The 19,384-nt window shown below is 47.1% G+C and overlaps 1 protein-coding gene across 2 annotated transcripts in view; it reads left to right on the top strand.

Moving 5' to 3' along the window:
* The window catches only part of CCNI (cyclin I), a 35,428-nt gene that overhangs the window by 1,730 nt on the left and 14,314 nt on the right, over positions 1 to 19,384 (top strand). For both annotated transcript variants that reach the window (XM_040585855.1, XM_040585861.1), the window contains exon 2: positions 15,993 to 16,149. In XM_040585855.1, coding sequence (XP_040441789.1) covers positions 16,036 to 16,149 — 114 coding nt within the window. In that variant the 5' untranslated portion in view covers positions 15,993 to 16,035. The remainder of the gene's footprint in view (positions 1 to 15,992; positions 16,150 to 19,384) is intronic.

Raw genomic sequence — 19,384 nt, forward strand, 5'->3', positions numbered from 1 at the left:
TCCTGTGCTTGTTTGCTTCGGGTCCTTATTTAAAAGTACTCTGAGATTGCGTCTGGCCTCCTGGCACTGCATGATAACAGCCTCACTCTATCAGGGCCCTCTCCACAAAAGGTCCTGCTTGGTTGATGCCTGCTGGGGCTGGGCTTTCCCACTGTTTTGTGTTTGGGGTGTCACAAGGCTGCATTGGGTGATGGTGAGAGCTGTGGTGAGCAGGGCAGCACTCCTGCGGCGTGTCTCTGCTCTGGTCTCGCTGGCAGCAGCCATTCCTGGATGCGGTTGAAGGCTTTGACATGCCTCAGCGCAGCCTGCTGTTTGCTGCTCTGAGCGAGCAGCCGCAGCCCCATGGGGTGAGGAGACCCCCTCGTTAGCCCTGCCCCACGCTCTGGCCTTTGCCAGCAGTGCAGCATTCCCTTCAGGACTCTCCTGCACAACCAGGTGGTAAAGGGCACTTCGAGCTGGTTCAGGTATGGTTTTAGGGGAACAGTTGTAGCTCAGTATCCTTGCATCCTAGAAGCCTTGGGATGACTTTGAGAGAATCGACAAGTCAGGCATGGGGACATCTGTTTTCCAGGGTAATGCAGTATCCACAGCTGTCTGTCTGCCATCTTACGTTAACACTGATGCAATCAACATTTACTTTCTAAAATGTGTTATTTTCCTATTTTCAGATTATTTGTTATATTTACAGACATGTATCAATTTACAGACTTCCGTCCAAGTGTGAGGCTGTTCAGTGCCACTACTTTCACTTGTGTCATTGCCCTGGGATAAGCTTTTCAAGTCAGTGGATGGACCCAAGTGTTTAGCTCTTCACAGCTTTGGGCATCTCCCTTGTAATTACAATCTCTTGGATTTTCCCTTCTCAACTTTTCTGTGCTCACCTGCTTCTTAGCATACTTTGAGCAGGCAACAAATGACAGCATGAGCGTGTTTGTGTGATGGAACATGCCTTCCCCCAGGCCAGTATGAAAGATGCTTTCCTTTGCACACGTGCAGCAATGCGCTGGTTAAAGCGGTAATTAATCTTGACCACATGCTGAGCTGGCTTTTTGAGAGCACATATATTCACGGGTTTAATCTTTGTGTTTTTACATGACACCTCTTAGTAAATAAGATTTGGTGCTGCTGTCATGCTGATGTAAATTAGCCGCCTGAAATGGGTGATAGAATGGGTAGATACACAATCTGCAGTTCATTTCACACTGCTCCGTAGCCTGCCAGAGACATACTTTAAAAAGCCTGGGCAGGACCAGTGGCTTCAGGAAAACTAGACATCACATTTTGACCACCAAGTGATAACTTAGGACTCTGTTGCCCAAGCAGGGAGCAAAATCATAGAATGATTTGGGTTGGAAGGGACCTTAAAGACCGTTTAGTCCCACCCCCCTGCCACAGGCAGGGACACCTTCCACCAGCCCAGGCTGCTCCCAGCCCCGTCCAGCCTGGCCTTGAGCACTGCCAGGGATGGGGCACCCACAGCTGCTCTGGGCAGCCTGGGCCAGCGCCTCGCTGTCCTCATGGTGAAGAATTTCTTCCCAATATCTAATCTAAACCTACTCTCTTTCAGTTTAAAGCTATAACTCCATGTCCTATCACTATAGGCCCTAGCAAAAAGGAAAGGAGAAGACTCCACTCCAGACTGAGTGGAACACAGTTGTGGGATCTGGAAGTCCTCCCCTGCAAGATAGAAGATGGGTGTCTAGGGCTAACCTGTCCAGGAACAAATTGTGGGTGTTTTTGTTTTCTCCCAGGATTTCGTGGGGCTAGAGAAGGTACAAACCCCCAGGTACTTTTCACCAGGACACTCCAATGAAGGAGCGGGAAATCCAGGCTTGCCATCAAGGAGATGGATTTCAAGGGGGGTTCTGGTTCACTGGGAGTAGAGAGCAGTTTCTTTGAGAATTCAGCACAATAATAGCTATTTTCAAATGCCAAAAAAGCAAGGTGAAGTCATTCAGATGGAAGGAAAAATCTTAGGTGCCTCCCATCTAAGTGTGGAACAGAAATTTTCCCTTCCTGTGTGTTTGCTAACTGCAAATGATTATACTGTAATGGGTATTTGCACTTGCTATGCAATAGTCATGTAAAAGCTCACTTGCGAATAACATGTTACTGCAGATACTCCATTTTGCTCATCAGCCCAGACATCAAACATTTTCTTTACCAGGATAATGGGAGGTGCTGGATGAACCCCTTTGCCAGAGGCATTTGTGCCTTTTTGGTGGTATTTCACTGTATACAGTGAGATACTGTTTCTTGGCTGGGGTAGCTCTTGACTGCAGTGGTCTGTTAGACAAGAGCTTGGCTCCCAAAAGCTTCAACCTTTACCTTCCTAACAATTTTTGAGTGTTAATCTTGGGGTTTAACTGCTCCTAAGTGCTGCCGTGCAGCTGAAAAGCCTGCTTCCTTTACGGATGCAGCTGCTGTAACACAACCATCAAATGCAGCTTAATCTCCCATTTATAAAAGCACTGCAAATGTGACCGTGCTTGCATCTATAGGACCAAAGGGGACTTTGCACAGCATGCTTTGTGGAAGCAGGACGACTCAGACTGCCGTTACGTATGGCCTCAGACATACTGTTTTCTCTTTGTCAGTAACCCCACCTCCCATTTCCTTCCCTGGGTTTATTTTATTTTAGGTTGTGGACTGTTGTCCTATTTTAGGTCGTCTGGAACTGGGGATATCAAGGCTGTTGTTAAATTCTTACTCATAGGGCAAGGAGAGATGAGCACGTAGGGAAGAGCCAGGAGTGTGCCTGTGCCATCCTGCTTTGTGGACAATTGGAATTATGTCCTTTTCCGTATTGTCTCAACAAGAGGCTAATTAGTCAGCAAGCTCGAGCTCCTAGAGGACAATTAAAGTTTATAACTGTGGGTTGTCTTTGGTTGATGAGAAAGAGGAGACAGTACTCTCAGAGCCCAAGAATGCTGCTCTGCAGCTACTGTGCTGTACCTCATAATTGATCTATTGTTTCAACAGCAGATAATTCCTCATTTCCTCATAATTATCTCTTTTTAGTGCCTCACACTGTATCCTGATATTAGCTGTAATCACTGATAATTTACCCCAAAGCTAATCAGAATTTGCAAAGCGAAATACGGGCCTTGGTGAGCATTCATGCTTTCAGATAAAATTCTCTTTTGTTGTTGTCAAGAGGAATCAAGCCATTGTAGTTACATGTTTTCTGGATGTGGGTGTTGAACTGGGTATAAACTTGTTTGGTTTTTTTGCTGTTCATTTATGTTAATGACCAACTACTGCCGAAAGACAAAAAGAACTACTGCTGAATCCTGTTTCTGTTTTTTTGTTTTCCCCCCCCCCCCCCCCCCCCCCCCCTAAAGACGTTGTATTTGTTTGGTTTCCGGGGATTATATTACTCAAAAGGTGGTGTGTGGTGCTTTAGATTCTGAATGCCTGTTGGCCCTTGCCTGTAGAGAGTTAGCTTTTATGAGCTTGAAAGCCTCTGGCCCTATTTTATGAAATTAGTGCTCGCTCTCATACTTTGTGAGCTTGATTTTCCTCAGTTACTTCCTTCAAGTTACTGTTGATTTATACCAAGTTATATTGGCGATGGGAGGAGTGAATCATGCTCTGCATGTGTTGCTGTTAGGAGACTAGCAGTGAGACATTACATAATGCCAGGTTCGGTTTGCGCTTTTTTTTTTTTAAGCCTTTCTGCTCTGCTTTCAGCATTTGCTGCCTGAAGAACTGATGAGCTGCTCTGGGCATATAGCTGAACCCTCAAACTGTGCTGCTTTGAGCCTAAGGCCCTTAAAGTCACAGAGCGGCTGAGGCTGGAGGAGACCTCTGAAAGCCATGTTGTCCGCCCCCCCCTGCTCAAGCAGGTCCACCTAAACCAGTTGCCCTGTACCATGTCCAGATGCCTCTTCAGCACCTCTGGGGATGCAGACTCCACAACTTCTCTGGGCAACTTCTGCCAGTCCTCTGTCACCCTCACAGTAAAGAGGTGTTCCTGATGTTTAGAGGGGACATCTTCTGTTTCATTTTATGCCCCTTGCTTCTGGTACTGACTGGGCATCACTGAAGAGAGCCTGGCTTCATCCAGTTTGTACCCTCCCTTTATTTATTTTTTTATATATATGTTTTAAATATATGTAAAAGTAACATTCTCCCTGCCCCAAACCTTCTCTTTCATCCCTTTATTTATATATATTACATTCCCTCTGCCCCAAACCATCTCTGTGTGTTTTATATATGTATGTAACATTTGTCCTGCTCCAGTCCTCTTTCCAGCATGAAGAATCCCAGCTCTCAGCCTTTCCTTGTAAGAGAGCTGCTCCAGTCTCTTCATTGTATTAGTAGTTCTTTACTGGACTGTGTCCAGTACATCCATGTGTCTTGCTCTGGGGAGCCCCAAACAGACACAGCGCTCAGGTGTGGCCTCACCAGTGCTGAGCAGCGGGGAAGGCTCACCTCCCTCAGTCTGCTGGCAGCCCTCCTCCTAATGCAGCCCAGGATGCCACTAGCTTTCTATGCCACAAAGGCACACCGCTAGCTCATGATCAGCTTGGTGGCCACCAGGACCCCCAGGGCCTTTTCTGTAGAACTTCTTGCCATCCAGACACCCCCCAGCATGTATTGGTGCCTGGGGTGTTTCCTCCCCAGGTGCAGGACTCCACACTGACTCTTCTTAAGATTCCTGGCAGCCTGTTTCTCCAGCATGTGGCTATCCCTCTGGATGGCAGCATGACAGATCTCTAGCATACCAGCTGCTACTCCTCACGTGGTGTCACCTGCAGAGTGGCTCAGAGTACTCTCTAGCCCATCATCCAGATCATTAATGAACACATTAAGCAGGACTGGGCCAGTATTGACCCCTGGGGTACACCACTAGTCACCACCTCCAGCTAGACTTTGTGCCACTGATCACCACCCTCTGGACACATTCATTCTGCCACTTTTCAGTCCAATTCACTGTCTGTTCATCCAGCCTCTGCTTTCAGTAGTGTTGCCCAGATATTCCCTGGCCTTCCTTTTGCTGCCTACATATTCTCCCAGGTAACCCATCCTTGCTTCCACCTTCTGTAGTGCTTGCTTTTTGTGTTTTAACTGTGCCAAGATCTCCTTATTTATCTACACAGGCCTCCTGGCATTTCTGCCTGATGTGGTATTTGTGGGGATGGAAGTCTTGAGCTTTGAGGTGATCCCTGAATAACTTTGAGCCCTGCTTCCCATCAGGGCCTTGCCCCATGGGATGCTTTCAGGCAGATCTGTGCAGAGTCCAAAGCCTGCTCACCTGCAGTCCAGGGTTGTGAGCTTGCTGCTTACCTTCCTCCTTGCCCTTGGGATCCGGAACTCCACTATCCCACGGTCACTGCAGGCAAGGCAGCCTTTGACCTTCACATCCCCAACAAGCCCCTCCTTGTAGGGGAGTATGAGGTCCAGCAGGACACCTCTCCTTAGTTTCTCTGTCGCATGGGTCAGGAAGTTGTAGTCTGTGCACTCCAGGAACCTCCTGGATTGCTTATGCCGTGCTGTGTTGTCCCTCCTGCTTATGTCAGGGTGGTTGGAGTCCCGCATGAGGACCCAGGTCTGCAAACAAGAGGCTGTTTCCAGCTGTCTGTAGAAGGCCTCATCCACTTGTTTTTCCACCCACTACAGTGTCGCTCTTACCTGTTTTCTCTTTAATCCTCACCCACAAGGTCTCAGTTGGCTCCTCATCCATCCCCATGCAAATCTCCATGCACTCCAGCTGTTCTTTCTCATCAAGGGAGACTCCACCATCCTCCTTTTTCCAGCGTGCCTTTCCTAGGGAGCCTGTATCCCTCCATTGCAACACTCCTGTGTGTTGTGAGTCACGGGAGCCATCCCACCACCTCTCCGTGATCCCAACAAGATCATAGCTGTTTAGCTGCACACAGGTCTCACCATGTTTATTCCCCACTATGCTCATAGACATACATGCACTTCAGAGAAGCAGCTCAATGAGCTTCTTTCCCAGAAAGAGTTTGGGGGAGTTCCTCCATAATGATAGCTCACAGGTGCATCCTTGCTTGCATGCAAATCCTGGAAGTGACCCCACTTAAGCCTCATTTTTTGTTGATTTTGTGGTCCCTTCCTATCACCTCGGGCCCTTTGCCCATCAGCCCTGTCCACTGCTCTCAAAGGGCTCCTGGTAACTCCATCCCTGCTCTATCAGGCCTAGTTCAAAGCCATCCTTATAGGGTCACCCATCTGTCATGCTTCAAGCCTGACCAGCAACCAAGCCCCACACAGCTGCTCGCTCACTCCCCCCACAGTGGGATAGGGGAGAGTTTTGGAAGAGTACAAGTGAGAAAACTCACAGTTTAATAGGTAAAACAAAAGCCACGCATGCAAACCAAGCAAAACAAGGAATTTACTCCTTCCATCAGCAGGCAGGTTCAGCCATCCCCAGGAAAGCAGGGCTCCCATCATGCCTAACAACTAGTTACTCGGGAAGACAAATGCCGTAATGCCAAATGTCCTGTCCATTCCCCCTGCCCCCAGCTGACGTACTCAGTATGACATCAAATGGTCTGGAATATCCCTTGGGCTAATTAGAGTCAGCTGTCCTAGCTGCGTCCCCTTCCAATTTCCTGTGCCCCTCCAGCCCTCTTGCTGGGAAGGCCTGAGAAACTGAGATGTCCTTGACTTGGTAGAAACATTACCCATCAACAACCAAACCCATCAATGTGCTATTAACATTCTCACACAGAAGCCAAAACACAGCACTAGCTACTGAGAAGAACATCAGCTCTCCCAGCTGAAACCAGGACACCATCTTACTGGTAGAGATATCTTTGCCCAGCTTGGGTGAAGTGGTTCCCATCCCTCCCAAGCAGATGCTCCTCCACTAGCAGGATCCCACAGTCATAGAACTCAAACTGCTGTTGCGAACACCAGTTCTGCAGGCAACTGTTGACCTACGCTCAGGAGAACATCACCAGGGCCCCCAAGCTTTTGACTGCCACCCCCAAATCTCCGTAGTCACTTGACACTCTAGAGGCTGCCTCTACAGTTTCCCTAATGCCCACATGGAGGGAAAGCAGAGGTAGCAGTCAGAATGTTGGACAACATTCCACATCCAGGCCCCCCGCAGGCGGCAAGCCTGTCTAGATGATAGGTCAGATTGGAGGTGGATGCTTCTGTCCCCTGCAGCCAGGAGTTCCCCATTACAGTCTCTCACCCCTTCTTCCTAAAAGCATTGTGTGGTTTAGGGTCAGGTAGCTCATATCTTTTGCCCAAAGGCACATCTGGCTCCTCTTCAACGAGCATGCTGAACCTAGTTCACAGTTACAAGCCCTTAGGTGGGACAGGAACTTGCCTTTTAGTGCCAGAAGTCACCCACTTCCATCCTTGCCCTTCCTCCAGAGGTTTCACTTACCTTGATGGTGGGAGTGGACACTGCTCACTTCTCTGTTATGGATGGGGGCTGAGGCTCTTCAGGCTGCTGGGTCCCAGAGAAGACCCTGTCTGTCTCCCATGAAACTTCTCTGATGCTGTACAGCCTGCTCACTATCTCCTGTAACTCCTTCACTTGGCTCCACAGCTCCTCCAAGTCAACATACCCCTGGAGGACTGAGGGCCATCTCTCCCAGCCTTGGAGAGAGGCCCTAGACACTCCCTGCAGCCTGGAACTTGGAGGCCTATGCCCATCATCCAAAGCTCTACCCTGGCAGGAGCAGCTGCTCCAGCATTTGCTGGAAGAACTTCCCCATGGTGGACCAGTTTATACTGGAGCAGCTCTAGCTGAGTCCACTCTCATAGCAGGCTTCTACATAAACCTCTACAATTTATTCCTGATGCTTTGGGTCTGGCTCGTGTTTATGTAGACCTCACTCAGGCACTGGCTAAGAGGGGTGCTTCACTCTCCCTAATTAGAGGGCAGCTGATCATGCTCGTTAAGCAGCTGCTAGAGCTCCCTCAGGCTGACAGCCTCGTGGCTTACCCGTACCTCATCCTTACCTAGCAACAGCCTCACTCTCCAGGTTTCTGAGAGGGTTCCCAGGTGTTCCACAGTGATCTTGGACCCTGTCCCCAAAGGATCCAGAAGGTCCCAGTGAACCCAGAGACTGCTGTGCAAACCTTGGTTAGTTGCTTCTGGGAGCTGGGCTGGTTCCTTTGCTGGCACCATACAGAGAGTTTGGGGTGGGGCTCAGCTGTTGCTCTCATGGATTTACCCGTTGTTTAGGTTGGAAACACCGTAAGAATAACGGGCGTCATATCAGCAAACACTTGTTTGTGGTGCCTTTATACCTGTCTCGTGCTTCAGTTCTGAGCAAGGAGGTAGCACCACCTTTTTGGCATGTGACCGCAGATTGTCCCATAGGAGGGCAGCCTGCCCTTGATGAGATACCCTAGTGCACACAATAAAGGCTCACGTTCCTAGCCTGGCGGCATGGCTCTTTCCGAGCGGTGAGATCTGCATGCCCAACAATAGCAGGGTCCGTTCCTACCGAAATGTTAGCCCAGGGCCCTTGGCTGATTTTAATAAACGTTGTGAGGAGTTTACATCTTCAAGAAGCATCTTGCATGCGATCAGCAGCCAGGTGATGACCCCATAGCGTTGAAAGAGTATAAAATGTAAGAGTTTCTTTTGCAAGTGTTCATAAAATGGCATGGAGGGGTTTTGGTTTGCAAGGGTTTTGTTTTTGCTTAATTTAGTCAATGCAGGCAAACAGCCTCCATCAGTTAATAACATTTCCTTTGATTTTTAGGTTCAAATAAACCAAAATCTCAAAGCAGAATTCATTAAAGCGTATTGAGTTTCATCTCCTCTATGTGTCAGACCCATACGTTATGCAGCTGGAGCTGGTCTCCTAGGGCTGGATTCCGAGTTTACCTTTTATCCACAGTTTACTTGGTATGTTGCCACACACTGCTTCAAAAGGGAAAGGAGCTATGATTGAAACAGCTTGTTTGCATCACTCAGCGCTGTGGCATGGAAAATTTAAGCCATTGCTGACCAAAGGCCTTTCTGGGCAAATGCTGCTTGGAGGTACTCTTGCTGGCAGTTGCCAAGACCAATAGGAAATGCAAACCTCCTCCGGCATTTCCAACCAGAGCCGTTAGAAAAGGGGGGTAGGGCAGGCATGGGTCTGGAAGCGTGCCTGTCTTGCCAGGAGGGAAGAATGGTGACATTGTCTGAGAGTTCAATTGGGAGTTCATCTTCTACCTTGTTTTTTGAAAGTCCCTGCTTTGGAAAACACCATTTAAGCTTCCCTTTAATAGCAAAACCCTGGTGTCAGCCATGAGGCTTGGGGAATGAAGTACAGCAGAAATTTCTTAGAACTAGTCAGGTTTACGGTCTCCAGGTGTTAGGAGAGGAAAGGCTGGGCAGCGAGCATAGATTTTACAAAGCGGTGGCTGCTGTAAAAAGAAAGAACGGCTCAGGCTTGTACCTGCAGACCCCCCCTGCGTGACAGCCATCAGGCAGCAAGCAGCTTTACACCACTGCTATCACCAGCAGCTCTGTGGCACCCTCCCTCCTGTTTAAAAACGCCCCCATCCAAGCTTTCTTTCCCCCCCCTGTTATTCTCCCTGTTTTCTTGCTGGATTTTTTTGCTACCCATAGGGAATACTGTGAAGAACTGAAGCTGTTCATGTTTTCTGCCATGTTGCTCTACAAATCTAGAAGTGTTCACGGCGCTGCAGCAAAGTCATCTGAGCTTTCCTTTTTGAACAGAATTGAAACAAAAGATGGTGGTGAGAAGAAAGGGTACACTGCTGCTGGTCAGGATGCATCCCTCTCCAGAGGGCTCCTGCTCCTCCTCCATAGGTGCTAGATAGGTCCTGGGATTTTTCTGTTTCAAAACAGACTTAAAAACACCTCCCTTCCCTCACATCAAAACATTGCTCTGCATTCTCTTTTTCTGCAGTTGCAGACCCGTGTTTTTCACTGGCGGGTTTCTTTAAAATCTTTGGAAAAATTCTTCATTTTGGAAAACCGACACTAAAATGAGGTCAACTTTGTTTGCACTCCCAGGAAAAATCTGGTTGGAGGAAAAGAAGTGGCGAGTGTGTGATGTACATGAGCCTGCCTGAACGATGCTGCCAAAATATCTCACAGACTTGCCTTTGTAGCAGGTTGTGGGAGTTAGCTGTGGGTGAGTCATACAGACAAATGGCAAGGGCCCTCTTCATTTCCCAGCCTGCATAAAATTACCTCGTTCCCAATTTAGGTCTGTGGCTGGCTTATGCACAAGTCAAATACGTTGCTTGTTAAAGGTGCAATATTGTATACGTACCTGTGGCATAGCTATGTTTGATAGTAATGCATTTCTCATGGGGAAACGCATTCTTATTTTAATGCATATTGGTATTCTTTCTATACAAGTCAGTTCGTTGCTTCAAATACACTCGCTTATTTAGATGTGGAAATTTGAAACTATATTCCCAAACAGCTTTTTCCTGGTCGTTTAATTTGAAAAATACCATATATTGTCTCACACTCTGTCAGGCTATTTCCACTGACCAGGCTACAGCATTATTTACTTTCTACAGCGCAAACCAGGTGATTTTAACCCATGCTGGTCCTCTGCTTATCACTATCGCATCAGGTTGTGCTTTGGCAAGCTGAAAAGGCAGAAAGCTAAGCAGTGATTTCCACTAGTGTGTCATTCATGGGAGATTTTACTGCCTAAGCCACAAAAACGTTGTCCTCTTACAACTGTTATGTGGCACAAAAATAATGTAAAATTGTAAAAGCAGCCTATGCCTGCTGCTTTTTTCTTCTGAGATGTAATTAACACTGTAGGTATTTACTTCTTCTGCCATAAATTTCTAGGCTGCTTTACTGACATGGGGGGAGGAAAGAGTTAAGCAAAGAGAAAGCCCCAGATACTAAAATTAACATCCATCCCACCCACCCCCCGCCCACAGCTTTGAAATTTCTCATCACAGCTTGCAGTTAGACGATTTCTTCTAGCAGTGCAAACTACATTTTGATCATTTGAAATCACAGATGGCTGGCTGGAGCTCGGAGGAATTCAGTCTCCTTCCTCTCTTCCTTCTGCTTCCCCTTCCTCCCCCACCCAGAAGAATCTGTTTTCAGGTCATCTGTAAAATTGTATTAATGCTTGTTAAAGCTGAAGCAGATTTGGCTGCAGGGTGCTGAAAATACTTACAAGGTCTGCAGAAGTGCATGTGGTGGTTAAGCTCTGTTGGAATTACCTCTCTTGTTCAGAATATCCACCTGGATTTATGCACAAAATAAAGATGGTGGTTTTAAGGCTGTCTCTAGTCCTAGAAATCTTGTTAATTGTTCTTGAAATGATCTATATTAAAATGAAAAAACAAACCAAAAAGAAACAAACCCCCAAAACAACCCACAACCAAAACAAGAGACGTTTTTATTACTGCCCTGAATGATTTCAGTGATGCTATTTACAGTGGAGTTGTATTGGCACAGCTTAATTGCAACTGGAGGCAGGGGAAAATCAGAAACTGTTATGAGGTTGTTCTGCCAGTGGAGAATACGATCTTGCATCTTTTGTCTGCAGGAGGCACTTTTTTTTTTGTCAGGGAAACAGATTACTATTTTTTTTTACACCACCACCCCCCCAAGCTCAACTATTTTGCATCCTACACCGATGCACAAACACGCCCCAAACCAAAAAGTGTTTCTGGCTATGTAGTGACCTGCCCCAATTACTGCAAACACAAAACCGTAGCCTGCAGCACTTAGCAGCCCAAAACTTCTCTAGGGAAACTCAAAGTACCTCCTTAAGTCGTTTATAAACTTGGATCAAAAAGAGAGATCTTTAGGAGATGGGTTACATTTCTTGGACCAAGTCAGGGCATTTTTAATGGATAAGCAGGTGATTTTTAATGCCTCATACAAGTGAAAACCTCACACCAAAGTTTTGCCTCTAATTTCAGAGCAAGATTGAGACTGCAGCTTGTGACCTTGCTCACAGGAGATGTCAGAACAAAGCCAATGCATTGCCTTGCCTTACTTTACTAGTTTTCCAGCTGTTCTTTAAGAAGTTTCAGTGTAGCTAGCTGACCTTCCAGTGAAGATGAAACTTTGTGAACTGTTTGAACAGTGTTTTAAAAACTCCCCAAGTGACCGTGGAAATAAACAAACCTAACCACCACCCTGGAGCCAAAGTTTAATTTTAAATTGGGGAAACAGAAGGAAAAAGCCAGGGTGAGTTAGTTTATGGTGACCGTCACAGCTTTGGCAGTTCCTTCAGCCGTGGGTCTCTTGGGCTCAGTTGCAGAAAAACTGCATGTGAGTTTTCGGCTGGAGCAAATCCGTGCTGTCAGGGCAGGCTCAGCCCTCGTTGGCACTGCTGTGCTCTGCAGAGGTGCCTGCTGCATTGACAAGTATCTTTACTGCTGATGGGAGCCTCGACGTTGCCTTTCTGCTCAGGTTTTCTCATCTCGGTCTGAGCGGAGAGGAGTCCAGTCCCTCTGTGTTCTTCACCCGACTTCCATGCGCTGGATTTTGGGAAGTTGTGCTGGCGGTCCCGTTCCTTGTCTTCTCCAAGCACTGAGCAGTGCTCACTCTGCAGTGGCTCCCTTGTGTTTTGTGAAGCCCTGCATACATGTAGAGCATGCTGGCATTTTTTCAAAATGGTGTACATTTATCTGAATAAGAGCTATGTAAATCCTAGATGCAAACTCGTTTCAGCCCTCGGGGTGCTTGGCAAGCTGCCCGGCATGCTCTCGGTGCTGGAAAAGCCTGCGCACCACTGTTGCTCCAACGGAAACTTTCAAGCGCGTCATTCCTTTTCTTTTTTTCCTTATAAAGGTTATTGGGCCTCAGTCCTCATTGAATTGCCTCCCGAGTTCAGGAGGGAAAGGTTATTTTCCCCTCTCTTTTTTCCCCCTTGGTGACTCAAGAAGAGTCACCATCACTGCTCACTAAAAACACCCCTTGCAGGGCCGTTGGTATTTAGGGGTGCTCGAGGGTCACCCCCTGAGCTGGGGCCGCTGACCAGTCCAGGCAGCACAGGGACAGCCTAAAAAAGGGATCAGGGTAAGGAAAAGATCTTTTCTGGGCCCAGAGGCCTGTGAAACCCACTTTTGTTGTAAATGCTGTGGGGATGTTTTGTCAGTCACAACAGACCAAAAAAATGGTGCATGAGGATGCTTGCTTGGGCCTGAAATTTTTAATGTTTTCTCCGGTGATTTGGGGGGTGGCTAATTACTCTCTCTTTCCTGCAAACCCAAGAAAGGACTGTCAATATTTCATATTAGGAGACGCGGTTGGGCTAAATATAGCTGCTGATTGTTTTTATTGACAAGCGTGCAATGAGGAGCTTGCTGTGTCCTGGCTCTTGGTGCTCAGCGCGGGTCCTGAGCTTTGGGTCTGGTCCTGACGTCACCGTTTTTCTCCATTTCACCTTGTGCAACTCCAAGTGCTCATGAGCACACATTTAATGGCTGTCTTCTCCAAATGTGGCCTGAGGGACTGTACCCCATACCCTGTGGGATGTTACCCAGTTAGCGTTATCTGGTACATAGCAGCTGACAATCTGCGGGCTCAGTTAAATAATAAATAAATAATTTTTTTAAAAAGTCACCCATCTTTTGCTCTGCACAGACCTGGAGAAATCCCTTTTCTGGGGCTCTCGAGTTGCAAGGTGGGAAGGCTGCGCTCCCCAATCTCAATCCCTGTTTGCTGGATGCCCGCCGCCCCACCCCCCATGCCAGAGGGGACAAAATCTCTCACCTGCGCCTGCGATTTAAGCTGCTTTTTTCCATCAGCGCAGGGGTGCAGCCCTCATCACCGCTATCCTCATTTCCCAGGGCTTTACACCTCATTTGGAGGCGCTGATGGCTCTGGAAACGGTGGGTGATGCAGCCTTTGGGAACCGGCCGCGCCCGAGTGTATTGTCTGATGAGAGGCTAATGAGATGCTAATGACGCCCCTGAGGGAGGCTGTGGATGGGTATCCCGGTTTCCCCTTCAGCTTCACCAGCAGCCCCATTTACAGCGGTAGGAGTCTCATCAGAATCACTCCGAGGCTTAAAAAAGAAACGCACGTAAATACCCTGCGGTTCAGGCCACGGTTCTGTTTAGAGGAAGGTAGTTTCACCTCTTCGCAGGCAGACTATCCCTCTGGTCAAGTGAGGAACTTTTAACAGGGATTCTTCAGTCCACAGTGATACTCAGTTAGCCCTTTGGGGGCTAATGGGGAGAGATTCTGAGCCCCGTTCAGGAATCCGGGACCCATGGTGTCCCCTCCAGCTGGAAAACCAGTATATGGCCCCACTCACCTTGGGTCTTTACAGCGACGGGCTGGAAACCTTGTGTAGGGGTATGCCAAGCCAGTACAGCCTCTCCTTTGTTCATGGAGAAGCATTTGTTCAGTAAAAAACTGATATAAAAGGGGTTTCTGTTCAGGACCGAGAAGCTTGACGTTTATTTGCCACTTAAAACCTGCTTGGCTGTAAGTGGGACTTGAGTGCGGTTTTATGCCTCACGCAGGTTCTGTGTGTATCGCGCCCCTTCTGTGGATTGGTAAAGAAAAACACTTGTTTGACAGTTTCTCTTACCTCTGTGAAAACACTCTGAATCTTCATTTGTTCAGAGCTGCTGTTGTTAAATTTTATAATAAACTGATTGTTGTAACTCTGAACTTTGTTTGTTTTTTCTGATTCAATGTGTTGCCTTATTTCCTGTAAATACAGCATAAACTCTTGTATTAACAAACTGGTCTGTATAAAATAGCCTGGTTAGCGTTTGGCCAGTATCCACCTGTTTGTTGCATATTTCACAAGAGCTCACAGAAGGAATTGAAAGTTCAAATAACTTTCCCATGGATTTACCCTTCAGGGCTGAATTGTTTTGCCTAAGTGATTTAATACTCTCAAGAAGTTTGCGGCCAGAGTAATGGTGGGCAGTATTGGAACAATGTGAGCAACCTTTTCAATCAGATCATTTTCTCCATTTGAAAGCAGGTTGTCTTTTAAAAAAAAAATTAAAAAAATCCTGCCTCCACTTTGTAATTTCAAATTTACAAGTTTCTTGCCACATCGTAACTGCTGAGTGAGACTGCGCTAGGGCCAGGAGAACCCCCTTTTTTCTGTTTTGTGTATAGAAAAGTGCTTTACTTTAAATGGCTTGCTTTTTTATTGTCCCTTCTGCCAGTGGAAGCAGGTGTTTCTGAATACTGTGGGCCTTGCAGGCCACGTACCTGGCTTGTAGTCAGTTCTTGCTTTGCAAAGGCCGCCACTGGGTTTGCCGCTTTTTTCCGCCTTTAGAATGCATTTCCTATCTAAAATTAGAGATGTGCCCTAATGTTTTGTGGATCTAATGTATGTTCAGAGTGTTCAGACCTGAGAGGAACCTTCCTGAACTCCCTGGTACATTTGCATTGCACATGAAATGGGTCGCAGCTTGTGTGAGAAGCTACAGACCATACTGTGCAGAGAGGGAGAACATTGACCTTTTTGTCAGGCTTCAGCTTGTAAATCATTTAAGTTATCAAACAAATGTTCCTCTGTTTTGCACAGAACTTCCTGTTGCTGCTGAGAGTACTGGGCTAAGGCTGGCACCAACCAGGCTCCAAGGCTGGAATTTTTGAAAAATATTTGAATGTCAGTTTTAACTTCCCTTGAAGTCACAGGTAGACTGGTTTTAACTGCAGCAAGATTTGGGCCAGGGCAACTGACTCACTGAAATCCCCTTTATATTTGCTGTACTGCTCCTCCCTCTTCTCAAGTACTTTTCATAAAACACCCCTACTTTTTAGTGCTGCTGAAGTCTTGCCCTGATTGCCCACATAACGGAGAAGCAGAAAACTTCAAAGCGGCAGGACTCTCCAGCCCATGTAGGTGTTGGAGACCTGTGGATGATTTTGGCCCTGCTTCATCTGAATCTGAGCCGACTGGTTTGGGTTTCCTTGGTAGGCTTGCCAAGTACCCAGTCACTGTCTGTTACAGATGAGCCTGGTCCGTTTCTTGCAGCCTTAGTCACCTTTGTGTGCTTGCTTTTGCTCAGTTTACCGGACGGGCACAGCTCAGTGTTTCACCAGGCTGTCTTTGCTTTTACAGGTAGCTGTATCCAGCTGGGTGGCAGGTGGATCCAAGGGTTACCATGAAGTTTTCAGGACCCCTGGAGAGCCAGAGGTTGTCTCTCCTTCTGGAGACGGCAATCTCTAGGGAAGCTCAAATGTGGAAAGCACATGTGCCGAAAATTCAGCCCAATCAGGTAATGTCTCTTCTTCACATCATTCATCTTGGTAAAGGCATGAGGCTATCCTCTGGTGTATTTTTATGTGAACGACTGATGCTGTTGCATGAGAAGTTACCTTTTGCTTGAGACCTGGGAAATTAGGTTGTGAAGTAAGTGATTACTTTTTTATTTGAGGGACCTAGCCACAATCAGGGGTACAGAACGTGCTGAACAGCATACAGTGTTAGAGCTCTGCCGTTGCTTGTGAAAGCATGTACGTACATTGTCATAATTAAAATCATTTTACAAATTGTGTGGGTAATTAACACACATTTCTTGGGGGTACCAACTCTGCAACAGTTCTTAAAAGCAGCTTCATCTTCATAGTGATCAAATTCACTAATAGCAGCGCTGAAATGCTGGCTCTCCACACGAAAGGACGCCTTCTGACTCAAACCATTAGCACTAGCTTAGCTCAGGCCTCCCCCTGAAACAGCATATTCACAGTGAAAGCCTGACCTTGCCACCTTCTCCCATTCTGAGCCGGATTCTTCCTTACGGTACATCATCCTACGTCAGCGGAGTAGGCTGTAGCTGTATCAGCCGAAGCCAAGATGAGGATCCGACTCGGTCAGGCACTGCCTGCTTCAGGAAGGACCCCACAGACTCTAACAGAACTATTTATGGAGCAGGGTGCAAGCTCATGTCAAGGGAAGCCAAGCCAGGCACTCGCCTCTTCCACTGAGGAATGTTCTCACAGGACTGGAGGGAAATTCAGGGTGGAAGGGACCACAGGGGGTCCCATAGTCCAACCTACTGCTCAGGCTTTGCGACGGGGACAGCTGGGAGGTTGGTCCAGGTCGCTCACGGCCTTACCCAGCCTGAACTGTGTTTGTGCTCCTGGCGGAGGAGCCATCTGTCTAGCATTTGCATTCAGAAATGCCTGTGAACTCCACAAACCTTTGTTTAAAACAAAACGTGAAATGTGAGGACTGTTGTCACAGAGTTTCTGTTACTTTGTCACTGGGTTGGGCAGAAATAACCACACTGATGCGCTCGGACCCTTCCTTGCTGTTCTTGATTCACACAAAATGTTCGTGCAAGTATGTCAGCTGTTGTCAAAGTTAATCAGCACAGTGGTTTTTTTTTCTGTCAGTGAACAAGAAACTGCTGGGTTTGTGTAGGAGCAAATAGTTTTTTAACGGGTTCCCTATTTTGTTAATCCACATTTCTGTTTGCAAATAAGTGACCTGGTTGACAGAGGTGCTGAGTATACTGTAGCTCTGACTGTCTTTGGGCATGTCCAGTTTAAGACCCTGGTTTATGGTAAACCAGCCCGTTGTTCCATGCTGGCAGTATTCCGGGGGTTAGTGATTAAGTGATTATAATATAGGGAGATAAGGTTACGATATAACAAGATAGGCTGGGGACTCAGAGAGTGTAACCAAACCAGATTCTTGTGTGAAGATTTCACAGGGACAAAGCACTTGCATTTTTGCCTTGGTAAAGTTGATTTTGGTGGCTCAGAAACTGCCACCTGCATTAGACAGGCTTTCTAGCGATCCCTCCCTTGCAGGATTGTGGTGGTGGTGCCCTTTGAAGATGAGGTTCCCCACCTGTGCCGCGTTTGAGTTGTCGCTACAGCAGCAGGACTGACCTCGGCCCTGTCTGTGGTGGAGAGCAGTTGTCCTGCTGCCAGGGACCTTGAGGGGGTCATAACGTTCACTGCGGTTGAGGTTTGCAGCACCTCGTGAAGCATTGTCCTCAGTGGCAAATACTCAGAGGAGTTAGCGGGACCTTTGGCAGTCTGCCCAACAGGAAAGCGGGGAGGCCGCTCGGTTGCCTGCTGTGAAAAGTCAGAGTAGGATCAAGTGTGGAAACAGACTGATGGCTAAAGCCAGTGTAAGGTTTGTGCTTAATAGCAGAGTTTCGGGTCTGGCCTGGACAAATACCAAGTTTGTCCTTTCAGTGTGCAATTATGTCATGATGATGAAGGATCTCTCCCCACCCTCCTCCCTGCACTTGGACAATACTGCTGAGGTCCGTGCTTGGGAGTGTTTCCTGGCCCTCTGTGCTTGTCCCCTGGGGTTTCTGCTCCTGGAATTTCCACTCCCAAAACTCTGTTGTATTTTTAACCTTTTTCTTTATATTTTCCTATGTGTCATTTCAGACTTTATCAGCTAGAATGCCATAATACTAAATGTTTTCTAGCAGTAAATAATCATTAAATTGGATGGACTTCTCTGTGTGTATGTGTAAAAGGCACAAAGGTCAGATATAATAGAGAACATAAACACAGCTGTCTGCTCTGGGGAAATCCTGACTTGCAGTGCCATGGTGCAGCTGAAAACCCTGTCAGTAGTCACGTCTTTCTCACTGTTCCTACGGTTTGTGACACCCAACTTCAAACCGTCACATGTTCCTCCACTTCTGCAGCGTTCGTTTTGGCAGTGTTGCAGTCACGGACGTTCAGTGTGAATTACCCTGTTTTCTGTAATGTCTGGAAGAAGGACATATTCCCTGACACCTTCTGCCTTCTTCTGAAAACAGCTGCAGTAGCCTAAAACCTCACTTGTATGAAACTGTTGTTTATTTCCCATGACAGTCAGGAAATCTGCATCCTCCTGTGTATCAGATCTGGCAACCTGAAGCCTGTGTAACTTTCCATTCTGTGTTACAAAGGTAGATCGACTACAGAAAGGGTTTTAATGAAGTCATCTGGTTTGCAAATGAGGACATGTGAACATGTCCTCCAAAACCTAATGATGAGATTGGAGGTAATTTTTCAGGAGTAAACTTTCAGGTTTGACTTTTTAGGAGACATTTTCGGTTCTAATGTTTAAAACCGGAACAAATTCAGTTTCTAAATATGTATCAGAGCTGAGGTCTTTGAAAGGAAGAAAGAAACTGGTACAGAAAGACACTGCATTTTCACTACAGGATGCAGACACTGTGGGGGATTTCGGTCCTGGTAATTTAATGTATGTGTTTTTTCTGTTTTGTTTTTACTTTTTGCCTGGAGACTCCCATTTCCTACTGGCATGTATATTTCTTCTACTTTCCCTGCTTTAAATGTAGGCCACTGGCTCCGGGTATTTGCGGTGTATCAAAGCCAGACCTCACAAGGGCTTTTCAGCCTAGAAACCCAGGTGGGCCGAGTCTGGAGCACTCCTGGTGCTTCTGAATGTATTTGGTGGCTTTCTCCTCCTCCCCCCCGCCCCCCCCTCCGGAGTTATACAATATGCAGGTGACATTCAGAAGTTTTCATGTG

The sequence above is a fragment of the Falco naumanni genome, chromosome 1 (genome assembly GCF_017639655.2).
Source record: "Falco naumanni isolate bFalNau1 chromosome 1, bFalNau1.pat, whole genome shotgun sequence".
Lineage (NCBI taxonomy): Eukaryota > Metazoa > Chordata > Aves > Falconiformes > Falconidae > Falco > Falco naumanni.